Below are 27,145 nucleotides of genomic sequence, written 5' to 3' on the forward strand. Positions count from 1 at the left end.
AAACTAAACTTGGAGGAGGCAGGATAGCAAAGAGACTCTCATGCCTGAGGCTCCAAAGTCCCAAGTTCAGTCCCCCATTTCATCATCAACCAGAGCTAAACAGTACTCTGGAAAATAATAATAATAAAGTACTTAGAAATAAAATTAAATAATCAACAATTTGTATGGCTTTATATGTTAACTCTTTTTCAGCCACCAGGTTCCAGATGCTATCATGATGCCAACTGGACTTCCCTGGGCAGACAACCCCACTAATGTGTCTTGGAGCTCCACTTCCTCAGAGCCCTGCCCCAGTAGGGAAAGAGAGAGGCAGGCTGGGAGTATGGATCGACCTGTCAAATTCCACATACAGCAGGGAAGCAACTACAGAAGCCAGACCTCCCACCTTCTGCACCCCATAATGACCCTGGGTCCATACTCCCAGGGGGATAAAGAATAGGGAAGCTATCAGGGGAGGAGATGGGATACAGAGCTCTGGTGGTGGGAATTGTACCCCTCTTACCTTATGGTCTTGTCAGTGCTTCCGTTTTATAAATAAATTAATTAAAATAAAAAAGAAATAAAACTAAACCCTTCAACTTCACATTTTCTAATTAATTCACTAATTGTGTAAGTACAATAACTATAAGACCTGCACTTTGGATTCTTGGGCTCTCCACCCTACCACCATCCCCCCAAAACAAAGACCCAAAATATGTAACACTGAAACAATACTCTTTGTTTACCTGTGTATAATAAATAGTTGCAATGTCTCTTATTAAGATGCATGTACCACCATGGATAAAGTTCCTATTAAATTTTGAAATGAATCATAGAATTAAACATAATATAGTATTTAAAAGTTCTCACCTAGGAACCTGGGTGGTAGCATACTTAGTTGTGCGCACATGTTACAATGAACAAAGACCCAGGTTCAAAACCCCGGTCCCCACCGACAGGGAGAAGACTTCACAAGTGGCAAAGCCATGCTGCAGGTCTCTTACTCTCTCTCACTCTCTCTCTTCCCTTTTTCACAATTTCTGGCTGTCTCTATCCAATAAATAAATAAAAATAATGAAAAATTTTAAAAAGAAAAAAAATCTTAAAAAAAAAAAAGTCCTCACCTGAGTAAAGAAGGATAGAAATGTGATATGCAGTAAAGCCAGTGCAATGGTTGCTTAAATGAAGGACTTAAGGACTCGGAAGCAGAATCATTCATTCCATGCTGAAAAGTCCTGGGGAAATAAAACAATCATTTCAGAATACGCAGGAAACAGTAGTAGTAAACTTTAAAAACCATCAAGATTTTTATTTTTACTTAGTATTCAAAGTTGTTGATTTATACAGAAAACAGTATTCTTTTAAGATGTCAATATATCCATACCATCTAATTGAGATTGATGATTAATAGGTAACATAGAGGCTTCTATATGACAATCCTTAGACTTGAAAAGATCTGATAATATTAGTACTATTTAATTAAAAAATATCACGTAACTGTAAAAATATATATACAAATCTACAAATACTGTAATAGCAAATACCACTTAATAACAATCTTCAACCCAGAGTCAATTAATGTAAACATCTTACCATATTTGAATCATTTACATAAAAGTGTTTAGCATAAAGTTACCTTTTTCAGTTTCTGAAATGACTTACAAATACCAGATAATTAACGAGAAATTACAATTAATTTTTCATGTTCCTAAAAGCCTACTAAAGGCTTGTAAAGAAGAATTTTAACTGCAAAATACAAAATCATGATTTCAAAATCTAAACAATTTGGTAAGAAGGTAGGGTCTACAACTGTCTTTTGAGAAGTCACTATAACACTTTTCTAGGTTGAATCAAATTCAGCAATGTATTTTCATGTTGTAAGAAAAGAGTTTGCCAGGCATAAGGATCCCAGTTCGAGCCCCCGGCTCCCTGCCTGCAGGGGAGTCACTTCACAAGCAGTGAAGCAGGTCTGCAGGTGTCTGTCTTTCTCTCCCCCTCTGTCTTCCCCTCCTCTTTCCATTTCTCTCTGTCCTAACAATGATGACATCAGTAACAACAACAATAACTACAAAAACAATAAAAAAAAAACAGGGGCAACAAAAGGAAAAATAAATAAATAAATAAAAATTTTTTTTTAAGTTTGCCATATATAAATCTTTAGCATATGGCTTGGTTACTAAAGTTTTTATAATAACAGGAGATTATATCTATAAGGAGTTAACAATGACAACTGGAAATACTTTAGAAGTGAAATTATTGGGAGTTGGGTGGTAGCGCAACAGGTTAAGTGGCACAAAGCGCAAGGCCTGCGTAAGGATCCCAGTTCAAGCCCCGGCTCCCCACCTGCAGGGAAGTCGCTTCACAGATGGTGAAGCAGGTCTGCAGGTGTCTATGTTTCTCTCCCCCTCTCTATCTTCCCCTCCTCTCTTCATTTCTCTCTGTCCTAGCCAACAATGATGACATCAATCACAACAACTACAATAATAATGGTAACAAAAGGGAAAATAAATAAATATAATAAATTTTTTAAAAAAGAAGTGAAATTATTTAAAGTGGTAGTTTTTCTCTTTATACCTAGTATAAAATCCATCTTTTAAAAATAATATGTAACAACGAATTTAATCTTGAAAGTCCATCCTTATCTTCTGATTCTATATTAGAATGCTAGACATTCACATTTTCCAAATTTAACCAAATTTTATCCTATTTGCCTTGCTAAGCAGAACATCTAATTAAATATACTTAGACATTTTTTTAGACTTTCAGTATTACTGTCTCTTTGAAGGCATTTTTCTCCTCACTAACTTTCAGAACAGAACAAAATTTCTTAGCTAGGCTTCCAAAGCAGGAAGTCCTGATGACATCCTATGTTTATTAGTAGGTGAAGTAGAGAGGAAGGTAGGAGGTAGATCAAGATAACAAGATATGTTTTTCTAAGGACTCTGAAGTCTGAACCAGCAATGAAGGATCACAAAAGAGGTTATAGCAGAGGAGTGTTAAAAGCAATTCTACATTTTAGAAAAAGAGCCTGAACATCAGTGAGAAAACTAAATTAAAGAGGATCAAGACTGGACAAAGGAATTAAAGGCAAGGTCAAGATGGTCAGTAGAGAAGACCTGTGTTTTTCTCTTCCCACATAATGAAGTCAGAACAATGCATGAGAAAACCTGCATAGAGGGGGGCTTACTGCTCATGGGACAAAAGATCAACACCCAGTTGGCAGGACACACAGAGAGATCCTCCCTCAGGAAAATGAAGTCCTTCTGTGACAACAAGCTGCAATTTGGAAGAGATCGATAAAATATGGAACTTTAATCTGATGAGTAGGAGACAGGTTGTTCCCAACTCAGGAGACCCAATCCTATTACAATGGAGCCTACAAACTTACAACAATGGGAACCAGAAATTAAAAGCAACAGACACAGTTGGAGTCACAGCAGCAGTCTTCCTGACAACTAATAAAACTTGCTGAAAGCAGCCTTGATGGAAGCCATATTAGAATTTAGTTTTCCTTATTTTGTCTTCTGTTTCTCTCTCTCTCTCTTTCTTTCTTCCTTTTACTTCTTTCTCTTTCTTCTTTCTTTCTTTTCTTTCTTTCTTTCTTTCTTTCTTTCTTTCTTTCTCTTTTCCTTTTTCCTTCTTTTAGGTAGAAACTGAAGCTTTTTTCTATCTCAATAAGGTGGAGGCCATGCTTGAACCTATGGCAAAGTAGCAAACTATCCACATGAGCTATTTTGTAAGCCCCCCCACCCCCGAATTTAGTTTTTGTAGTAACAGGTTCTGGGGAAGATTCACAGAAAAACACTATCTGACCAGTTCACAGTCTGCCACATTCTGTGTCCTGTCATCCCAACAGTAGGTATTACATTTTTTACTATATGGACATAGGCCCTAGTCACCACCCACAGCAGCCTACAGATTATTAATTCATGTGTAACCTCAAACTTGTGGTTGTGATGCAAGCTTAAACACAGAATCCTGGCCTCAGTTCTCAAGTAGAATAAAACATAAGGAGAAGACAGGAAATTACCTGTCTTACTGGACCAAGAGAAAAATTGGAAGATGTAAAATTCAACCTAACAATACAAACTTCCTAAAGAGGACTTTAATGACATGGCCCTAAGGAGGTTCACTGAAATGAGAAATTCAGTGGGAGAAGAATGATATCCTAAGGTAAGAACCAGAAGAGATAGTATGGGGGGGGAACAACTCCCTGGGGTCTTTGGAGTCCTATCTCACAATAAGGTTGTAGCCAAATATCTCCTGCATTTGTCTCCTAAACTTCTGCCTCTGTCTGCCTCCTAAATCTCCAATCTCTCGCTTACTGTCCCTCTAAATACTGTGTGTGTGTACATACAGCCATGTCAAATATAAACATCCTTTGGGATACACATAAACACCTTAAAGACATAATCAGACATGTTATCTCCACTTCTAGTGATTTACTGTACAAATCCTGACCATACCTGAAGGATGTTGGCATAATTCAGGGATATTAGATAAGAGTAGTTTCATATTAGCCTGAAGGGCTGTTTATCCACTTATTGTGCTACCCTGATTTGGCTAAAATATTCCTCAGAGGTTGCAGATAGAACTACAAAGATAACAAAATTTCTGACATGTCTGACATAGCTATTTGTAATTAAAAAAAAAAAAAGGTTGTCTATCTTACTCTCTCCCTCTTTATCTCTCCCTTCCCTCTCAATATCTCTCTGTCCTATAAAATAAAAAAGAAAGAAAGAAAGAAAGAAAGAAATAGTTCAGCAAGGAAATAACAGGCCTTATAACTCATATGTCTATCAAGAAATCAGGGGTTCATCAACTAGATGATAGGAAGCCAATATTAAAATTTAAATTAGTAGAAACAGCAATATTCTTAATGATGTAGGGTTAGGAATAGCATGAAATAGGAGGTAGAAGGAATAAGTGTTAAGGGAAAAGAAGAAGCCTAGTTGACACTCAGGTGTATTACTTCCTCAATTTACATTGAGGAACTGCAGACATCTGAAGTATATCAAATGAAAGACAGCCCACAGAAATTTGTATTTACTGATCTAACATGGGCAAGAAACATCTGGTTGAAGATATTTATCTGGGAATCATTAGCATAAAATAGAAAAAGAATGTAATCAAAAAAGATGGTCAATGAAAACTCTGGGATACACAATTTAAAGATTGTGTTTTGAAAAAGAAGCACTCAAATTAAGAAGGAATAAGTAGAAAAGTAGGCCATGAGCGTCAGAAGGAGATGTGAGGGAAACCAACAGAGAAACGACCAGTAGTGTCAAAAGCTGAAAGGGCAAAAGAAAAACAGAGAGGCTAAAATTGGAGTTACTCAATGGGTATGCACAGCTGTCCTGGTCTACGCAGCTTGTTCAGCAAAATGAGGCAATTGTAGTGCACTGAGTGAATGACAGGTGTAAAAATGGTGACAGTGAGCAAAAGTTATATTCCAGGAAGAAAATGCAATAGTGAAGGAACAGCAAAGTCAATAAATAAATGTGGTCAAGATCTAAGGTGAAATTTGTGCTTTGTTGGGGGAAAAGAAATAGACTGATGTTCAATCAAACGATGTAGAGGTAAGTAAGTATCAAGATAAAAAAAAAATTATTAAGGGGGCCGGGCGGTAGCACAGCTGGTTAAGCGCTCCACATGGCGCAAAGTGCAAGAACCGGCTCTAGCCCCTGGCTCCCCACCTGCAGGGATGTCACTTCACAAATGGTGAAGCAGATCTGCAGGTGTCTATCCTTCTCTCCCCTTCTCTGTCTCCCCCTTCCCTCTCGATTTCTCTCTGTTCTATCCAATGACAATGACAGCAATAACAACAATAATAACAACAACAAGGACAACAAAGGGAAAAAAATAGCCTCCAGGAGCAGGGGATTCATAGTGCAGGCCCCAAGCCCCAGCGATAACCCTGGAGGCAAAAGAAAAGAATATATTAAGACTGATAATCAGGGAGTCGGGCTGTAGCGCAGCGGGTTAAGCGCAGGTGGCGCAAAGCACAAGGACCGGCATAAGGATCCCGGTTCGAACCCCGGCTCCCCACCTGCAGGGGAGTAGACTCGCTTCACAGGCGGTGAAGCAGGTCTGCAGGTGTCTATCTTTCTCTCCTCCTCTCTGTCTTCCCCTCTTCTCTCCATTTCTCTCTGTCCTATCCAACAACAACAACAACAATAATAACTACAACAATAAAACAACAAGGGCAACAAAAGGGAATAAATAAATAAAATAAATATAAAAAAAGACTGATAATCAGAAGTTAATGCACTTTCATGATGGGCTAAATATTTTCAGCAAATAAAAAGTTTATGATGATTTCTTTAAACAAATAATGACATGAGTTAAGGTGGAAAATCCAGCATAAGTGGAGACTAGAAGGAATTTCCCAGTCATTGTGCCCAGATTGAGATTGCCAAAAGGAATAACAACATATAGCTGGATGCTTTTCTCACAGTGTCACTGAGTCATGATAAAGGGGTCAAGAAAGTGAGGGTGCAGGGGAAGAGCATCCAATAGGAAGGGAAGCATGGATGGGGATAGCAAAAGAATGAGGTGCTGGTTTAATATGACAAAGATGTAGCAAGGAAACTGGAAAGAAAACCAGCCTCAAAAGAATGATAGATTGGAGGAAAAGAATGAATTCAGCGAGACATGGATTCTTCTTTTTTAAAAAAATATTTTATTTATTTATTCATGAGCAATGATAGGAGAGAGATAAAGAACCAGACATCACTCTGGTACATGTGCTGCCAGGGATTCGACTCAGCACCTCATGCTCCAGAGTCCAAAGCCTTATCCACTGCGCCACCTCCCAGACCACAAGACATGGGGATTCTTGATGTGAGTAGGAGGAACTGGAGACTGTAGAAACAAACTACTTTTATTTTCCCATTAATGGACTTCTTCCCTTTTCATAAATCTCCATTTGACCAGTTATCAAGGGACCACCTTGTTTCTCTAGGACTGAATACTCCTCCCTCTAGGAGTTACTAGTATGTGTTCTCTTTTATGTTCAGCTAACTCTAATCCACTGGGCTACCTCAAAACCTCAGTATGACCAACCACCCTGCTAAAACCATATTCCTTCTCATCTCCTGATCCTTCTCTATTTTCTTATTATGGTTAGCTTAGTCTTATGGCTTAAAGCTATCTCTAGTCTTTGTGTACTTTTGTTATCTGTCCTATACCCCAAGGGTAAAGTTACTGAAAATCATTTAGAGGCAATGCACGGGCATGAGAATAAGCTCCAATGCTAGAAACTAGGTTGGTTTGTATCTTGGGTGAAATTTTTACTAGATGTGTGACAATCTATTTAGCTTCAGTTTTATTACTTGTAAAATGGCCATGATAATAATTGCCATCTCATAGGATTGTAGTGAAAACTAAGATAAGACTTATAAAGAACTTAACTAAGTGTCCTTTATAAGGGTTCAACTAAAAAAAAATTGCGAGTATATTAACAATAGCTGCAAATACTTTAGGAAGATTTTCAACTATCTCAAGGTAGATGTACAATTTCTAATCTAAATGGTTACCTGGTGTCTGTTTAATACCCAAGGTTAGGAAAGAGTAATGGACAATTGAAAAATAATGGATTTTTGTCTTAAGTGCCAAAGTTTTTAAAACTACAAACCACTAGTGATAACAATCCTTCCCAGAACATTTCTGAAGCTACCTAAAAATCTTACACTACTGGTAATTTCTCAGTTACACTGGTAGCAGTAAGGTTATTTGGCTATAAGAATTGTTATGGCAGATGTTTATGGTCTCAGAGGGGGTGGGAGCTGTATGAGCATTTAATTCCACAGCAAGATCCCAAATTAGTTTCATTATTCTGGAGAGTATAACAGGGTGAAAATTGGCCCACAAACCTCATAAGGGAATGAAATGATGAGCTAGCTATTAGATAACCTCTAATGATGTTTTGGTACAGAGTTAAAAGAGAGAATGTTCTACTTCATAGTGGAAAGTAAATGCAAATTGTGCAACCCACAGAACTGTATTTTACATTAGACATAAAAGAATGTTGATAGAGTAAATTAAACACTCCCTTAAACATAAGCAGTTGTTAAAATCAATTGCTTATGTGTTGAAGCAAAATATATTTCTTCACATTTCCAAATTCTCAGAGTATAAAGATGGATTTGCTTAAGTAGAAAAGTGAATTTAGGGAAATTCCTTGCCTTTGTCTTTCCTTCAACATCAACTCGGGCCCCTTCTCACTAACATCATTCTGCATTCTAGCTAATCGTCATCCAATCTGGTCTCCCCTACGCCTACACTGAACTTCTCTGTTCCAGACTCTTGGAAACAGAGTTGGCAGTCAGCTGAGGTCAAGAACAAACACCTCATCACAGACCCCTGCAAGCGTCAACCCGGCTTTGACCTAGCACGTTATGATTGGGCCCACCTCAATCGCTATCGAACAGGCCATGGCCGGTGCGCCGCTATGTTCCATCGCTGGGGAGCCAGAGACGACCCGAACTGCCCCTGCGGCTACAGACAGACTATGACCCACATAGTCAACGACTGCCACCTCTCTAGATTCAAAGGAGGTCTCGCAACTTTACATCAGGCTCAACCTGACGCTGTTAACTGGCTAAGGAAGAAGGGCAAACGCTAGAAGAAGAACAGCATTCCCCTTCAGAATTTCATCTCAATTCGATCTCCTGGCTTTTTGATCTACAGTTATACTGCCCTCATTTTTTAAAAAAAATTACACTTATTTATTTATTGAATAGAGACAGCCAGAAATCAAGAGGGTAGGGGGAGACAGGGATAGAGACAGAAAGATACCTCATCCCTGCTTCACCACTTGCAAAGCTTACCCCCTGCGGATTGGGGACCAGGTGCTCGAACCTGGGTCCTTGTGCACTGTGATATGTGCACTCAACCAAGTGTGCTGCTGCCCGTCCCCTTCCCCCTTTTTTTGCATCTAACCAAACTGATTGACTCCATGGGTTTGTGTAACTACTTGAATAAAATAAATGCAGTGGAACTAAAAATCAAGAATGACTGATGAACTAAAAACAATCATATAGAAAGTCAGGCGGTAACACAGTGGGTTAAGCGAATGTAGCACAAAGCACAAGGACTGGCTAAGGATCCCAGTTCAAGCCCCGGCTCCCCACCTGCAGGGGAGTCGCTTCACAGGTGGTAAAGCAGGTCTGCAGATGTCTGTCTTTCTTTCCCTCTCTGTCTTCCCCTCCTCTCTACATTTCTCTCTGTCCTACCTAACAACAATGACATCAATAACAACAATAACTACAACAACAATAAAAAACAACAAGGGCAACAAAAGGGAAAATAAATAAATATTAAAAAATTTTAAAAAAAGAATCAGATAGGTTTTATGCTTTTCATGTGCCACACTGCTTATGGCTATCTTCCCAAGAGAACTACATCTCACAGTAAGAGGCCAATAGAATATAATTATAGAGTCCAAGTATACAATTCCCATGGAGGCAGAAGGGACAGGTGACATGTATCTAAATAGTTGCTGAGCTACTTAAGAAGCTACTTATTTATTTAAGAAATAAAAATACTGAGCAGTTCAATGCAGGAAAAGTTGTATGAGTTTGAAACTGAGCTATGAAGATAGCACTAGAATACACGAAATAACTTAGAACAAATGAATCTTTCTGATGGCACTAAAATCACAGGCAACTACCTTGGTATATAGATAGGATCTTCTTATCTCTTCTGTTCTATTCTATTGTTATCTGTTATCTATTCTATCTATGTCACTATTTAAAACATAATTCTTAATCATTGTTTTCATAAACTGGTCTTACCCTTGTGACTTTAAGTAAATGCATAATTGTCTTTCAATAAGCAAAATCCAGGTAAGATTTTACAAGGAGTAAAATATGGCTGTACATATTTCTCCTGCTTCCTGACTTGAATTTCTTGGATTGTTTTTTGCTTATATTTGTTTATTATTTTGTATTTGATAGGACAGAGAGAAATTGAGAGGGGAGGGGAAGATAGAGAGATACTGGGTGGGGGAGATAGCATAATGGTTATGCAAACAGATTCTCATGCCTGAGGCTCAGTCAAGTCCCAGGTTCAATACCCCGCACCACCATAAGCAAGAGCTGAGCAGTGCTCTGGTTAAAAAAAAAAAGAAAGAAAGAATACAGGTCCATGAAGGATGATAGATGACATAGTGGGGGTTGTATTGTTAAATGGGAAACTGGAGAATGTTATGCATGTACAAACTATTGTATTTACTGTTGAATGTAAAACATTAATTCCCCAATAAAGAAATAAATTTAAAAGAAAGAAAGGAAGGAAGGAAGGTAGAAAGGAAGGAAGGAAGGAAGGAAGGAAGGAAGGAAGGAAGGAAGAAAGAGAGAGAGATACCTGCTGCAGTGCTTCACTGCTCATGAAGCCTCTCTCTTGTGAGGGCAAGGGACTTGAACCCAGAACCTTGCACATGGTAATGTGTGCACTTAATGAGCTGTACCACACCTGGCCCCCTGACTTGAGTTTCTTGTGATGTAATTAACCCTTTAAGTTGAAAAATGAGTAGCTGCGTCTTGGGGAGTAACATAAAGGCTATGCAAAAAGACTTTTCATGCCTGAGGCTTTGAGATTTCTGATTCAATGCCCAGCATCACCATAATCCAAAACTCAGCAATGCTCTGTGTATCTCCCTCTGCCCCTTTCTCCCTCACTCTCTCCCCCTTTTCTCTCTATCTATCTCTGTGTGGTGACTTTCTCTCTGTATCTCTCTCTCATTAGACGAAAGAAAATACAAAAAATAACTAAAAAATGATTATCTTGTTAGTGAAAATCAAAATATCTAGTCTATACATTATAGCATAATGTATAATGACTAGTAAAAGGTATTGCAGAAACTGCTTACTGAGCAGCTTTTATGTAAAGAACAATCTTTGGCTGTACCTGGTCAAGCAGTAACTGAGAACAGGACATTTGGAATGATAGAAAAAGTCTTGACCCTAGAATCTAAAACAGAAATGAGCTAATCAAACATTCAGGACATAAGACTTTTCTAAATTTACTAACCAGTTATTCTCCAATAGTTTATTTTGTCAGGATTAAATACATATCCTTTTGATTTCAGTTTAATTATTTTATTTTATTTTCCCTTTTGTTGCCCTTGTTGTTTTTCATTGTTGTTGTAGTTATTATTGTTATTGATGTCATCATTGTTAGGACAGAGAGAAATGGAGAGAGGAGGGGAAGACAGAGAAGGGGAGAGAAAGATACACACCTGCAGACCTGCTTCACCGCCTGTGAAGTGACTCCCCTGCAGGTAGGGAGCCGGGGGCTGGAACCAGGATCCTTATACAGGTCCTTGTGCTTCATGCCACATGCGCTTAACCCGCTGGGCTACCTCCCAACTCCCTCAGTTTAATTTTTTAAAGTAGAGATATCCTCTTACAAATAATGTCTAGAGGGAAGGGGAGAAAGATAGTTATTTAAGCAAAATGGCTAAGATAAAAAAAAAAAAAAAAAAAACTTCTCATACAGCAGTAGATAGCATAATGGCTATGCAAACAGACTGTCATGCCTGAGGCTCCAAAGACCCCAGTTCAATCCACAACAACACCACAAGCCAGAGTTTATTAATGGTCTAGTTAAAAAGAAGGGGGTGGGGGCATTAACACAGCAGGTTAAGTGTACATGGCGCAAAGTGCAAGGACTGGCCCAAGGACCTCAGTTCGAGCCCCCGGCTCCCCACCTTCAGGGGGATCACTTCATGAGTTGTGAAGCAGGTCTGTAGGTGTCTATCTTTCTCTCCCCTTCTCTGTCATCCCCTTCTTTCTCGATTTATCTCTGTCCTATCCAACAACAACAAAAATGGCAACAGTAACAATAACAAGGAGAACAATATGGGGGAAATGGCCTCCAGAAGCAGTGGATTCGTAGTGCAGGCACCAAGCTCAAGTGATAACCCTGGAGGCAAAAAAAAAAACAAACCTCTCTCATGCTCATTTTTCATTCTGTGAGATTTTTTTTCCCATTAACTAACAATTTACACATTTAGTTGTGAAAGGGAGAAAGAAAAGATGGGGGGGGGGGGGTGGGAATGAACACCAGAGGATCACTGTAGCTACTAGATAACCTCAAGACCTCAGAACTCAGGACTTCATGATTGCAAGTCTAATGCTTTACCCACTGCATGACAACCCAGAGTACAGCATTTTTATTCCCATTAAGTCTGGTCATTTAAAACAGCTTTACTGAGTGACATAATTTGTTTCACAAAAGTCACCCACCATAAGTTAAGTGTAAAACTAAATATTTTCTACCATATCTACAGATTTGTATAACCTTCACTTTAGAACAACTGTTTAAAACTCAAAAGAAGACCTCACCTATTACCAGGTACTACTAGCCTTCTCTCCTCTCAGCATTTGAAATCCATTCATCTATTTCCTGTCTCTATGGATATAGCTATTAGGGGCATTGCTAATAAATGCAATCATAATAATCATAATAAGTGCCCTCTTGTCTGGCATTTTCCACTTAGCATAATGCTTTTGTGGTTCATCTCTGTTGTGGCAATCATCGGAATTCCATTCCTTCTTACCACTGAAAAAATATTCCACTATATTGATCTGTCACATTTGGTTTATCTATTCTCCAGCTAGTGGAAATTTGGGTTACTTCCACTTAATGCTATTATGAAAAATGCTATGATGAACTATTACATAAATCTTTGTGTTGATATATGTTTTCATTTTGAGGATGTAGAAGGTATTCTGAAAAGAAAAAAAAGCCATAGGAGTAATACCAACTGAAACCAAGGATCTGCTATCCCATGGTGATAGTCTGGGAAACATATATATATGTTTCAAATTCATTATGACCTTAATGAAAATTTTTTGATTTACAGAACTGTTGTCACAAGGGCACATTTCCTTAAGATAGTTACCTTCCACCAAACTGTCTTCCTCCTCTATTATAGGGCATGGACTCCCTAAGACCCCCCCAAAGAGTCTAACATATTTTCAATGACACCAGCATTTGCCTGACATGTTGGTACTTGTACTAAAGTTCATTTTTATATGCTATTAAATTCTGTTATATCAGAGATAGTGAACTTTCAAAAAGCTTTTAATCATTTGACTTTCCAAAACTACTTAAGAGCAGATTATATCACCTTACTTATCATGTATCCCTTGTACTTAATCATATGGGCTAAGGAAACAATATAATTTGTTGAATTGTAACACACTGCATTTATCTAGACTTCTAAGACTTAATTTTTTAAGTTTGCTATATACAAACTCAAACTAAAATTCTATATATGGAAAATGTTACTCATGAAACCACTGTCTGGGCATACGTGTGATATACACAGAATATACTTCTGAATGCATTTTAACATATTTTTACAAATGAATTACAAGTGAAAGGCATTTTAAAACATAGATGGTGATTTTTTTTTTCTTCTTAGTAGTTCTCTTTCCCTGGAGGAGAAGCTGAAGAATATTCTAAAGAAAATTTACATGGGAGATTTTTTGAAAGAGCACACATTTTTACAAACAGGTTTCATTCTTCCTGAAAAGATTTTTAAATCATGTATTCCTGTCTTGGGATTTAGTGGCCCTATGCTAAACTTAGAAAGGAAAATATATTCAGTTCATCTGTCAGAATCACTTGAAATAAAGGCAATCACCTCTTTAGAAAAGGCATATCACATAGACAAATGTCAGGGATGGTTTATAAAAAATTCAGTACTATCAACATCTGATCCTCAAAGCAATACAGTTTAATTTTTTAAATGTGAGATAGAGAGATCCATTCTTTTAAATAAAATGTGAATAATATGACAACTGGCTGTGAAAAGAAGTTTAATAAGTCAATGCGTTATTTTTTTCAACACCCATATATTTATTTCCATTGTAAGAGGCACACACTGCCCTGTAGATTCCCTTCTTCAGTATGAAACAAGACAACTTAATAAATAATAAAACAAAACAAACAACTTTAACTATTAGGCTCATGTTCTAGGAAATCTATATTAAACACAAATTTAAAATTTGTGAGCTGTGTAATGTTTAAAAAGAGTTAGCATATATCTAGGCATTTTATCATATTTCAAAGCAATATCACTTTTTTGTGTTAAAGGAGGAAAAAACTGTGTGATTGGTATAAAATGTTTTTCTGGAATCCTGCTTGCAATTTGCAATTTAAATTTGTTCAATAGGGTTACAGTGCAATATCTAATCCACAAATCACAAGGATTTGAGCACTTGGATACTTGTTAAAAATCTATCAGAGGCTCATGGGCTAACAATAATAAATGCATATTACAATATTATTATTATTAAAATATTCAATCTTTGATAATAATTTATTTGTTTTACAATTGCATTGGGGAGGTTAAATTTTTTCTATTCATCTGTGACAAGCCATGAAATTTAATATTGCTCACCATGACCAATCCATGAAATTTGTCAATTTTGTTTCTAATGTTCATTCACAGGGTCCTCCCTCCTCTTAGATGAAATGACCCATTGAACTAAGAGCATAGCAATTTCTTCTAAATATTTATGGTAAATCATTTTAGTTTACTAAAATTTACTATTAGCTTCAGAATTTGAGCTTTTTATGATTATGAACCATTATGCATATAATCCCAAACTTATGACAATTGATCTTACTTTTCTCTCCCTTTCTGAAAGAATCCACCACTTCTAAAATTAGTGCTCAATGCATGGTTGCCAGAGGAACAATCTGTAAACAGTGGGTTTGTTGAAAGTTAAAGAGTGGGTGAAAATTATAGGGAAATTGAAATGAAAGTTGTTAATTGCTCTTGGAATTTCCATCACCAAAGTCTCAAAATTTATGGAAAATCAAAATTTATATCTTCTTTTAAAGAATGTTGCAGAAATACTTTACCTAACTATATGAAGAAATAAAAAATATCTAAAATTTTTACTACCCAAAAAAACTAGGATATGAGATTATCTAGCTTTCCAGGAATAAAGTGACTATTTTTTTAACGTTTTTATGACATGGAATTGTTTTATTATAAGATTTATTTCAACCCTTACTATACTAAACATATGAGTCAAGCATACCATGAAAGTAATTGAAATAGTTAACTTTCCCTAAATATTATTTATTTAGCTAAGTAGAATATTTGAACACTTTAAAATATAATTGTTTATTTCTATTTTTACTTGCCATTACTAGATCAGACAACACAATTTAGTAGTAAAAATACAATCTGTGAAGGGGCCGGGCAGTAGTGCAGTGGGTTAGGCGTGCATGGTGCGAAGCACAAGGACTTCTCTAAGAATGTAAGGATCCTGGTTTGAGCCCCCTGCTCCCTACCTGCAGGAGGATTGCTTCACAGGTGGTGAAGCAGGTTTGCAGGTGCCTTTTTCTCTTTCTGTCTTCCCCTCCTCTCTCAATTTTTCTCTGTCCTACCGGCAACAACAACAGCAGTAACAACAGTAACAACAACAATAAGGGCAAAAAAATGCGGGGGGAAATGGCCTCCAGAAGCAGTGGATTTATAGCGCAGGCACTGAGACCCAGCAATAACCCTGGAGGAAAAAAAAAAGAAAGAAATGAAGGAAGAAAGAAAGAGAGAGAGAGAGAGAGCTTTTTTTTTTTTTTTTTTACTGAATTCTTTGTTATTTATTTGTTTGTTCCCTTTTGTTGCCCTTGTTTTATTGTTGTAGTTATTATTGATGTTGTCGTTGTTGGATAGGACAGAGAGAAATGGAGAGAGGAGGGGATAACAGAGAAGGGGAGAGAAAGATAGACACCTGCAGACCTGCTTCACCGCCTGTGAAGTGACTCCCCTGCAGGTGGGGAGTCGGGGTTCGAACCGGGATCCTTATGCCGGTCCTTGTGCTTTGCGCCACCTGCGCTTAGCCCGCTGCGCTACCGCCCGACTCCCCCTTTCTCTTTCTTTCTTTCTTTCTTTCTTTCTTTCTTTCTTTCTTTCTTTCTTTCTCTCTCTCTCTCTCTCTCTCTCTCTCTCTGTCCTATCCAACAACGACAACAACAATAATAACTACAATAATAAAACAACAAGGGCAACAAAAGGGAATAAATAAATAAAATAAATATTAAAAAATTTAAAAAAAAAGAAAGAGAAAGGAAGGAAGGAAGGAAGGAAGGAAGGAAGGAAGGAAAAGAAAGAGAAAGAAATGCAATCTGTGGTAGGTTAACTGGCAATATGAAATCACTAGGCTTTTCCCAGAATTGTGCATATTTTAGACACTTGGGTGGAGAGATATCATCTCTGCGGTTTCACTGCTCTGGGCTGACTTGTCTACATAGAAAGAGCAAGACAATGAGACAGAAAAGGAGGTACAGAAATTTCATTCAATGGGGTCGTGATCAGCCAAGGAACTGGGTCATGCACATGGCAAAACAGTATGCTAGCCAAGTAAGCTTTTTTTTTTTTTTTTTTTACTGAATTCTTTGTTATTTATTTGTTTGTTCCCTTTTGTTGCCCTTGTTTTATTGTTGTAGTTATTATTGATGTTGTCGTTGTTGGATAGGACAGAGAGAAATGGAGAGAGGAGGGGATAACAGAGAAGGGGAGAGAAAGATAGACACCTGCAGACCTACTTCACCGCCTGTGAAGCGATTCCCCTACAGGTGGGGAGCCAAGGGCTCAAAACGGGATCCTTATGCTGGTCCTTGGGCTTCATGCCACCTGCGCTTAACCCGCTGCGCTACCGCCCGACTGAAACCTTTTTTAAGATTAATTATTATCAGTATTATATCTTCCACTAAGTTCAAAGCTGGGACTCTGCATCTCCATGATCCGTTGCTCATAGTGGGCTCCTTCCCTCCCACCCGCCTTCCCTCCCTTCTTTCCTTCCTTTCTTTCTCTTTGTATCTTCCTTTTTAAAATAAAGTGTGAGTGACAGTGAGGGAAAGAGACCGACACAGGAGAGACACTACAGCACCACTGCACCACATGTGAAGCTTGCTTCAGGTAGGATTCCCATGTGGTGGCTGGAAGTTCAAACCCTGGTCCTTGCCCATGGCAAATTGTGCACTTTTCTAGATGAGTCAGCTTCTGGCACTATTCAATGAATTTTTTTAAACATCAAATTACATTAAATAAAAATACAAAAGAAAAAAGTTTAAGATCAAAAAGCCAATAGAAATTTTTTTCTGGGGTCAGGCGGTAGCACAGTGGGTTAAGCACACATGGCACAAAGCACAAAGACCAGCTTAAGGATCCTGGTTCCAGCCTCCAGCTCCACACCTGCAGAGGAGTTGCTACACAAGCGGTGAAGCAGGTCTGCAGGTGTCTTTCTTTCTCTCCCCTCTCTGTCTTCCCCTCCTCTCTCCATTTCTCTCGGTCCTATCCAACAACAATAACAACAATAATAATAACCAAAACAACAATAAAACAAGGGCAACAAAAGGGAAAAAAATAGCCTCCAGGAGCAGTGGATCGTGGTGCAGGCATCAAGCCCCAGCATCTTAGATTATACTCATGTATCAACTGCACTGAAGCCAGTAACTTTCCAGTAAAAATGATAATACAAAATTACAAAAAAAAAAAAAAAGGTGAAGTATCTGGCTATGAATGGAATAACCAACCAATTAGTATAATCTAATTATTTAAACAGTTCAACTCAGATAATGAAGCTCAAAATTGTGTTACAACTTTTAGCAAATGAATACAATTGACCAATAAATACATAACAGAGTACTCAAAATTTTGTTGGAATAGAAGTCTTACTGGTCAGTATTAGCTAAAATATCAAAATGCACTTCCAAAAATTTCACTTGTTGTTGTGGTATATATACACAATGGAATACTACTCAGCTATAAAAAATGGTGACTTCACTGTTTTCAGCCGATCTTGGATGGACCTTGAAAAATTCATGTTCAGTGAAATAAGTCAGAAACAGAAGAATGAATATGGGATGATCTCACTCTCAGGCAGAAGGTGAAAAACAAGATTAGAAGAGAAAACATAAGTAGAACCTGAACTGGAATTGGCATGTTGCACCAAAGTAAAAGACTCCGGGGTGGGTGGGGGGGGAGAATACAGGTCCAAAAAGGATGGCAGAGGACCTAGTGGGGGTTGTATTGTTATATGGAAAACTGAGAAATGTTATGCATGTACAAACTATTGTTATTTACTGTCAAATGTAAAACATTAGTTCCCCAATAAAGAAATTAAAATAAATAAATAAAAATAAAAGAGTTAAAGATTTCACTTGCTACTTCATACAATTATTTAATGTGAAATAACAAAATTATATTTTTCATATAACATTATAGCTCAAAAGAAAATATATTTCATACTCACTGATATAATTCGGTTAATGGTGAAGTCAAAATGACTAGTGTTGTAAACAGATTATTGCAGTGGGTATGAATTTTAAAAACTGTATCATCTATGTACTCATGAGGACTCAGCAGTTTTTGTACAGATGTACACACTGACCATAGCATGCTCTCAGTGCATATTAAAATTGTCGTGACATCAAGTCTATAAAAGGAAAAGAAAATAATGTCAAACAAAATAAGATTTCTGCGTGATATATATTACCATACATATTGAGTATTGAGTATTTTCTTCATTTTGTTATTATCTACACTACAGCTTCATTGTTCCAGGCTAGTATGTGTGTGTGGTGGGGGGAGGCAATAGGGTCTGGAACCTGAGCACGTGCAGGGCAAACAGACATCTTTACAGGTGAGTTGTCTTGTTGGCCCAGAAAATATAAATTTAGAAGTAGCTTCTATGACAAATAAGCTTTGACATAATTAAAAACAACATTCAACACAAAATTTCATATCTACACAATTAATTTATATAAGATCGATTTTGTATTTAGCAATTTAGATAAATGACTATTTATTTTTGTTATATGATAGTTGGAAGTAAAAATATTAAAAAGCATCAATAATAACCTCTGGTAAAGCTTAAATGCACTTTGTATCCACTTACACTAATTGATAATCAATTTCAAATTCAAATATATACGTGTACACAATAATAAATATGCACATAATCTGATTTCTACAATAATGGTGATTTAGGATTAACCATTCATATAAAGATTTTTTGTTTTGCTTTTTAAAAACTGTAATAACTCTAGTTTAGCACAGCATTTTATATACCTAACCATAAAATAAAAACCAAGTCTTTATAGAAGTTAGCCTTCAAGAACTATTAGTGAATTTTATTTCATAAACATTTCATAATAGGGACTGGGAAGACAGCATAATGGTAATGCAAAAGGCTCTCATGCCTGCACCAAGGTCCCAGGTTCAATCCCAAAAAACATCATAAGCCAGAGCTTAGCAGTGTATTGGTCTTCCTCTTCTTTCTTTCTTTCTTTCTTTCTTTCTTTCTTTCTTTCTTTCTTTCTTTCTTTCTTCCTTTCTTCCTTCCTTCCTTCCTTCCTTCCTTCCTTCCTTTCTTATTCTCTTTCTCTTTCTCTCATTAAAATAAAAATAAATTACAAAATTACAAAAAAAATCTCATAATAACTTGTAACCTCAAAGTCAAAAGTGATTTATGCTAAAAATTATGCTAAAAAGAAATGATCTATTATTCTTAAAAAGAAAATTTCAGGGGGCCAAGTGGTGGCACACCAGGTTAAGCACACATAATACTAAGCGCAAGGACCAGCTCAAGGATCCTGGTTGGAGCCTCCGGATTCCCACCTGCAGATGAGTCGCTTCACAGGCGGTGAAGCAGGTCTGCAGGTGTCTATCTTTCTCTTCTCCTCTCTGTCTTCTCCACCCCTCTCAATTTCTCTCTGTCCTATCTAAAAAAAAAAAAAATGGTTGCCAGGAGCAGTGGATTCATAGTGCCAGTGCCAAGCCCCAGTGATAAACCTGGAGACAAAAAGAAAAAAAGAGAAAAAAAGAAAGATAATTTCCATCTGTTCTTCATAGTCTTCCCCCACCCCACCCCCCAAAAAATTACTGGTTGGTCAGTAATTCAAAACAGCTTGTACAAAATACCATATATATGAAACACTGTAGCAGGACCTAAATGCCCTTCAAATTCTTTACAAGAACATGATCAGGAAATGATTCTGACTGCAAAAAAAAAAAAAAAAAAAAGACTGCACTCTGATGGTTTCTCCTAAAATGAATCAATTATACCTAGAAAGGAGATTTTAATCATATAGTCATAATATTTATAAAACAAGTGTATTCTTTCACATAGACATTTTTGTTATGGAAACATATTTAACATTCATTGCCTAGACAACTTATAGGATTGGACAATTCAATATTTAGTTCTCAGTGACTGCCACTCATTTTCTGTGATTTCACATTTCTTGAACTTGCTTTCAGTAAAAAATAAAAAGAAGCAATTAGAATATACTAAGAAAAAAGTGATTAAAGTAAAGGAGCTTCTCTAATGAAGATTAACTACATTATTCTGTTTGTCCAGAATCTCAAATTCAAATGAACTATTTTATCATATCATGTTTTTCTATACTTAAGTACCTTAATTTTTCCTTTGTATCTGTGAACTTGTGTATATGCTAGATTATAGTTACATTCGGAATTACTTTTAGATGTGAGTAGGCTCTATAGATATTAACAAGAGTAAAGTTATGTTGATTCACATTCTACCTTGAACTTATATATCAAGAGAATTTTATATAATTTCCTTTCTCATGTTAGTTAGAAGCATGTTAAGTATACAAGAAATTATGTCATAAGATTCAGAATTACATTTTACTTTATAAAATGCAAAATTTTTAAATGAAAACATCTTCTGGAAAAGCCAACAGTTTTTACAGAAACAATTACCTTATCTGTGGAGTTCTCTTATAAGTGGGATGCGACCAAGCATATCTGGAGACCAAGAAACTCAAACATCTCTCCAGCACTTTTGCCAGAATCTCCTGGGCTAACTTAGGGGGCAGGATGGCCCACAGATCATGACGAAGAGTCCAGAGGAAATAATGCCATGTCTGGAGTGAAAAGGAACATCTTTCCCCCTGGCAAAATTACCACACATAAAGCAATAGTCACATCTTCCAAAATGTGAGTTTACTTTCTATGAATCTAATTAGAAAAGAAATAGCCGAGTTTGATACACTAGATGACCACAAAAAATTTTTGACAAAATGTAAAATATCCTCACTGACAAAGAAACATATGTTTTCCGTCAATGATAAGACCAGATAGTCTTGAGCAAAACCAGAACACAAGCATATAATCTAGTTTATCCTTCATTTACCTACTCCTGGCCTAGAACTTAAAATTTACTTTTGGACAATCAATTTTATAACTGTAGAACAAGTTATGCTAGTTTAAGATCCTGCATTGGCGCCAGGCAGTGGCGTGCCTGGTTGAGTGCATATGCGCAAGGACCCAGGTTCAAGCCCCCAGTCCTAGTCCCCACCTGCACGGGGAAAGCTTTGCGAGTGGTGAAGCAGGTCTACAGGTGTCTCTCTCCCTTTCTCTCTCTCTTTCTCTCTTCACCTTCCCTCTCAATTTCTTTTTTTTTTCCTTTCAATTTCTGACTGTCTCTCTCCAATAAATAAATAGAATAAAAAAGCTTTTAAAAAAGAACATGAATTGATTCTTCTGAAATTAAAGCTTAACTATTTAAATTATGAGTGTGTATTTTCTACACTACTAGCATCTATGAGGTAATTTTATAAATGTTTCATATGTAACGTGATAATAATGGCAGGATGAAACTTAAACTTACATACTGTAAGTTTATCAACATGCATGTAACCACAGGATGGGTCATAACAGATTATATTATATTATGACCTATCATCCATGATATAGAAACAACAGTTATGATACCAGATACCACCACACTCAATTTTATAATATTTTAGGCAAGTGGCAAGACTTTCTTAGTATTTTTATAGCACTTCATACTTCCAAGGGGCCATATTCTTTATTCCTTTCCTTCCTATTGAAGATCTATTCGTGTGTCAATTTTCATTGACACCACAGAGGAAGACCTAACAATGGCCACTACCAAGGGGAAAAGCCTGAAATTAAAAGGTAGCCCCAAGTAATTTACAAGCATTAATTAGTTAACAAGCTCTCAGGGAGGATTTCTAATCCTTTGACCTCATTTTAAGTCAAACCAAAGTATTATTTTAAAAAAGGAGCAGATATTCAAGCATTACCCTAATTATGTTACTATATCAGAAGCCATACTAGTAAAACTTCCCATTTATCTCATAGTAATTCTCTTTGATTCAAATTGTTTGCCACTGCATATATTTCTTTAACAAAAGCCAACTAAAAGATAACCTACATTTATTATATACCATTATTTCTCTGGTAATGTTTTTGATTAGTAGAAATTGGTTCTATCGGTAGTAATAATAATAATAAATATGAAGTGACCTATTGACTTTTAAATGGCATTTTTAAATTAGTGGGATGTCTAGGCATCAAAATGTCAGAGTCAAGTTCAAACTGGAGTAGATATGGACCATGGACTTCTTACAAAAGTTGACAAAATCTCTAGTGAATAGACTAAAAACAAGGAAAAAAAAAACCCTGGGGCCAGCAAGCTAGCACATTTGGACATGGTATAGATTGTTTTTCTCTGCTATGTGCTAACCCCAGATTTCAGACTGGCCCCCACTTCACTGGAGGAAGGTTTGATGCTAAGACAGCTTTCCTTCTCAGCCCTCCAATGGCCCCACCTAACTCTTTCTGAAAACATTGGTGCAGAGCAGTGAAGCCCAATAGTAAGAGCAAAAATCACAAGAACCATAAAAAGAAAAGAAACTTCCTAAAAAAATTATAAAATTAATGTGAAAGTAGCAAAGTTGCAGTCTCTTGTACTTATGATTTCTATGATAAAAACTGGTAATTCTTAAAGTGAAAACTAGTTATAAAGTTTAATTTTCTTTGTGTGTTGTGTTTTAACAGAACCAAAATTAATTCCAACTGACATAATGACTGGTAGACATTATTTCTCATACATTTCCAAATATTAAAAAAAACTTTTATATAAAACTGTTAATTGGCTGGGTGGGGGCTCCCCTACTGAGTGACCACTTTTTCCTCCTTGAGGACCTAGATTTAAGCCTCTGGTCCCCACCTACAGGGGAGAATCTTCACAAGTGGTGGAGCAGTATTGCAGTTGTTTCTTCTCTCTGTTTCTCCCTCCCTTACTATTTCTCTTTCATGCTCTATGAAAAAAAAAGAGGGGAAGGCAACTACCAAAAGTATAACCATGCAGGCATCTCATCCCAGAAATAACCCTAGTGGCAATACACTTTTATTAATAAATGAAAAACCGTTAAAATTATTTTTAGAGGTTTTTAAATAGGTTAATGTGTTAACTTCATGTTTACTTAAACACACTCAAAAGTCATTGTTCTCACAATTCATTTCAGTGAATGCAAAGATTTTCATTAAGCTAAATGTGACCCATTTATTTTTTGACCCGTTTCCCTATTTGGTGTCATTTCATAAGTATTCTGCAAGTAAACATCAGTTATTTTGTAGCCCCTATAATGTAAACAGATGTGAGCTTTTATTTAGATTATATATCAGGAAACACTCAGCTGGGCTTTATTATATAAGCCACTTAGTATTATCTTTGAACAGACAATTCTTTATTTTTTGACTGTTGGGAAAAAGAAGTTGCTAAAACTGAGCAGATGTCAACTATACTAAAATCTTGATTTTAAAAATGTAATCTGAACACCCATCATGCCATATGACCAGCAAGCACCTCATCAGAGAGATAGCAAACTCTGACTCTTTCAACCTGACAGTTTAGATTTTGAAAATGGAAACAACGCGTCCAGGGCACACTTGATAATCACAAAACATGAGCAAATGTTACTTCATATCTTGTAAATTCTTTTACTACTTCTCTGCTATGCTCTTCACATGGCAGTATGCTCCCCTGAGATCTTTATCCTACTCTGCCTCCAGTAAAGAAGATTTCATCTTCTCTCCTTTCAAAACAGCCCTGCCAAAAACATACTTGTCCTGTTTCACAATTCAGTAAGAATAATGGGAAGAGGAGGAGAAAGGGGTGCAGCAAGCAGGATTAAACCATGTCAGGTATTCCTATTGTCAAAACAGTTTAAAATCTGTGCTATTTTTAGGAGGTTCTTATTTTTGGTAAATAGAAAAGCAGTTTCACTTTATTTTTCTGAGCATAAATATCAACCACTAACTCTGCAATTAAACTGTAACTACTGACCACGTAAGTATACGGAAGCTACAGTACCATGTAATCAAAGGGTAACTATCTCATTATTTCTGTCTTTGAAGCTAAAGCCTTGTCATAAGATCTAAAAGCTGAGTCTTACATGGTAATTTGCTTTAAAAAAAAAAACTTAGTAACTTGAATAGCAGGTTCTCAATGCTTCCACTTATTATTTATGCTGTACAACTCTTCTAGCTCTCAATTTGCATAAGAGAAATATCATACCTCTATTTTGGACATATAGTGAACTAATACCTGTTTTTCAATGAAAATATAAAATCGCTCATTAGTACACCGACATATTGAAATAGTTTGAAATATGAGATAGATTAATTTTCAACCACTATGTTTATCTCAAGGCAAATAAGGAAACGGTGATGCTGCCAGGAGAGGGAAGAACGATACTCTCATTCTTATCTTAGGCTGCCAGCTGTACCATACCACTTTCTCCTCATTCTGCTTGCTAATGTTTGAAGTATGTCAGGTTTGGAAAACCCTATACAGATGTTCTTGCAAAAAGAAAAAAAAAACTATCTAGGAAGGGCCTTTAAAAGAGAGATGAAATAGTCTTCGAAAAAGTGAAAAGTCCTTTAAGGGGGCTTCTATTAGCTGCCCACCCTGTTGTGGTAACATTTATTATGATAATAACTTTGGCATAAATGGAACCATCAGAACCTTCAGTGTCAAGAAGGAACCAGGAGTGGCTGGAATGAACAGAACTCTGGTATATCCTTCAATTTGGAGGACAGGGTAAACTGGAAAAGCTAGTGACACCAGCTTTGAGTGATGATGTTTTTAAGCACCTTGATTGCCAATTAAGATATTAAAAGTGTTTCACTTTCCCATATTTGGGAGCTGCTCTCTTCCCTGATCCAGCTTTCTAGACCTTTTTCCAACTATGACACCATCTCCCCAGACAATGCCTTGGATCTACCTGCATGTTAGCTGTCAGACTCAGGCAAAAACTAGTAAAGTCATGGGCCTTTTGGAATATACCTAAAATAGACCTACTAGCTTTTTCCAAAATGGAGACCTCTAAATCTTCATCTGCAATATTCTTGCCTTTAGGTTCATGATTAGTCAACAATTTGTTCTGCTTTATATCTTAACTCTTTTTCAGTCACCAGGTTTCAGATGCTACCATGATGCCAACCTGACTTCCCTGGGCAGACAACCCCACCAGTATGTCCTGGATCCCCAACTCTCCAGAGCCCTGCTCCACTAGTAAAAGAGAGAGACAGGCTGGGAGTATGGATCCACCTGCCAATGCCCAGGTTCAGCAGAGAAGCAACTACAGAAGCCAGACCTTCCACCTTCTGCATCCCATAATGATCCCGGGTTCATTCTCCCAAAGGGCTAAAGAATAGGAAAGCTTTCAAGGGAGGGGATGAGAGTTCTGGTGGTGGGAATTGCGTGGAAATGTGCCCCTCTTACCCTATGGTCTTATCAATATCTTCATTATATAAATTTAAAAAAAAATCTAAAAAAAGTGTTTCACCCTGCTCGGAATCACACTAAGGATTTTCAAATACTATGGTTTATGTATAATCCATAGGATTTAGGGAAGGGAAGCTCATTTTAATTGATCTGCATTTGCTGATGCTGTGGTGAGGGTTATAACTGAGTAGACATCTTGTAGTTTAAGATATGGCTTAATGGGATGGATGATGGTAAACCTGGGTGAGCACACACATTACAGTGCACAAAGACCCAGGTTCAAGCCTCTCCTCCCCACTTGCAGGGGGGAAACTGCATGAGTAGTTAGACAGTGCTGGGGTTGTCTCTCTGTCTCTCTCCCTTTCAATCTCTCTCTGTCTTATAAAGTAAAGTAATAGAACTTAAAATATATATGGCTTAAATGAATAAAATGTAAGCTATAAATGAAGTGGGTCTTAAAGTACAAGAATATGATATGAGAAGAAAATAGTGAGAAACTTAATAACATGCTTATCAAATATAGATGGAATTGTAGAACAAGAAACTAATGCAGGGATATCTCTACTTGGTTCCTTTGCAAATAATAAAAGTTGTGGTACTCTGAGTATTGTTATCTCTGAGTTTTCATTGCATCCTATTATATTCCAACTTACTATAAAGCACTACAGCATTGCAGCTTAAATTAAGTTATTTTTACTTTTAAGCAGAAGGAGAGTTCTGATGTCTAATTATTTCAGGCTTTTTAAAACAGTGTTTTTCCCAAGTACAAATTCAATATTTAAAAAATATTATCTTCACAGCCTTCCTGTGTTAGTAATGCCAGGCTCATGTTTCTAATTAGTCAGAAATCAGGTAGGCAGTAAAACATATTTGTGTAAAAAGGAGGGATAGTAAACTTAACTTCACACCTCATAAAAAGCTTTGTAGTCATCCCAGTGGTGGCTCTCAGCATCCTGTAAAATGCTTGTAGCACAAACTCTGACGCAGTAGTCCGTAATCTGAAACTGTAGAGTGCTGATGAATTCCCGATATCTTTGGACAAGCACCAGGAATATGGGTCTGTTCAGAAGGAATGATCAAAGAGACAGAGATTTAATGCCTGTGCAGTAGGAGGCAACAATCTCCAGTACTACAAGTGGTTTTGATTATTAGATATCAATCATTCATTTCCTCCCAATGCTGAAGTCTGCATCCACAATCACTTTCCAAAATGAACAACAAAAAAAGATGTTCTTTGTTTTCCAAATCCTTTGAAAATGTACATCTGGCATTCCATAAATATGCGTTTCAACTTGAGACAAACTTCATTGTCAATACATCATTCAAAAATAGAAGTATTCTTGTAAACCTATTATTAGAGATCACTGCATTATTTCGGCATTAGGTTATCATTATTATAGAGAACAACATGCATTTGTCAGAATCAACTTTTATAAAAACTATCACACATCCCACAAACACATTCTTTTTATTTAAAGATTTGTGATTTTATAGATGTCAATTATCTCATAAACTGTTTTAAAATATACTACAGAGATGAAGTGATTTATGACAGATCTTGTTTTAAA

The 27,145-nt window shown here is 36.8% G+C and overlaps 1 protein-coding gene and 1 long non-coding RNA gene across 2 annotated transcripts in view; one reads left to right on the top strand and one right to left on the bottom strand.

Annotated features, from left to right (window-relative positions):
- KIAA0825 (KIAA0825 ortholog) overlaps window positions 1-27,145 on the bottom strand; it is a 427,876-nt gene that overhangs the window by 287,801 nt on the left and 112,930 nt on the right. The window contains exons 9-12 of the mRNA XM_060201180.1: window positions 26,486-26,636; window positions 20,738-20,928; window positions 18,264-18,446; window positions 1,104-1,214 (exon numbers count right to left, since the gene is read on the bottom strand). Coding sequence (XP_060057163.1) covers window positions 1,104-1,214; window positions 18,264-18,446; window positions 20,738-20,928; window positions 26,486-26,636 — 636 coding nt within the window. The remainder of the gene's footprint in view (window positions 1-1,103; window positions 1,215-18,263; window positions 18,447-20,737; window positions 20,929-26,485; window positions 26,637-27,145) is intronic.
- LOC132541203 (uncharacterized) lies at window positions 23,973-26,118 on the top strand. Its single transcript, XR_009552374.1, has 3 exons — window positions 23,973-23,992; window positions 24,500-24,615; window positions 25,261-26,118. It is a non-coding gene; the product is annotated as an uncharacterized LOC132541203 (long non-coding RNA).

This window comes from Erinaceus europaeus, chromosome 11 (assembly GCF_950295315.1).
Source record: "Erinaceus europaeus chromosome 11, mEriEur2.1, whole genome shotgun sequence".
NCBI classification, from domain to species: domain Eukaryota; kingdom Metazoa; phylum Chordata; class Mammalia; order Eulipotyphla; family Erinaceidae; genus Erinaceus; species Erinaceus europaeus.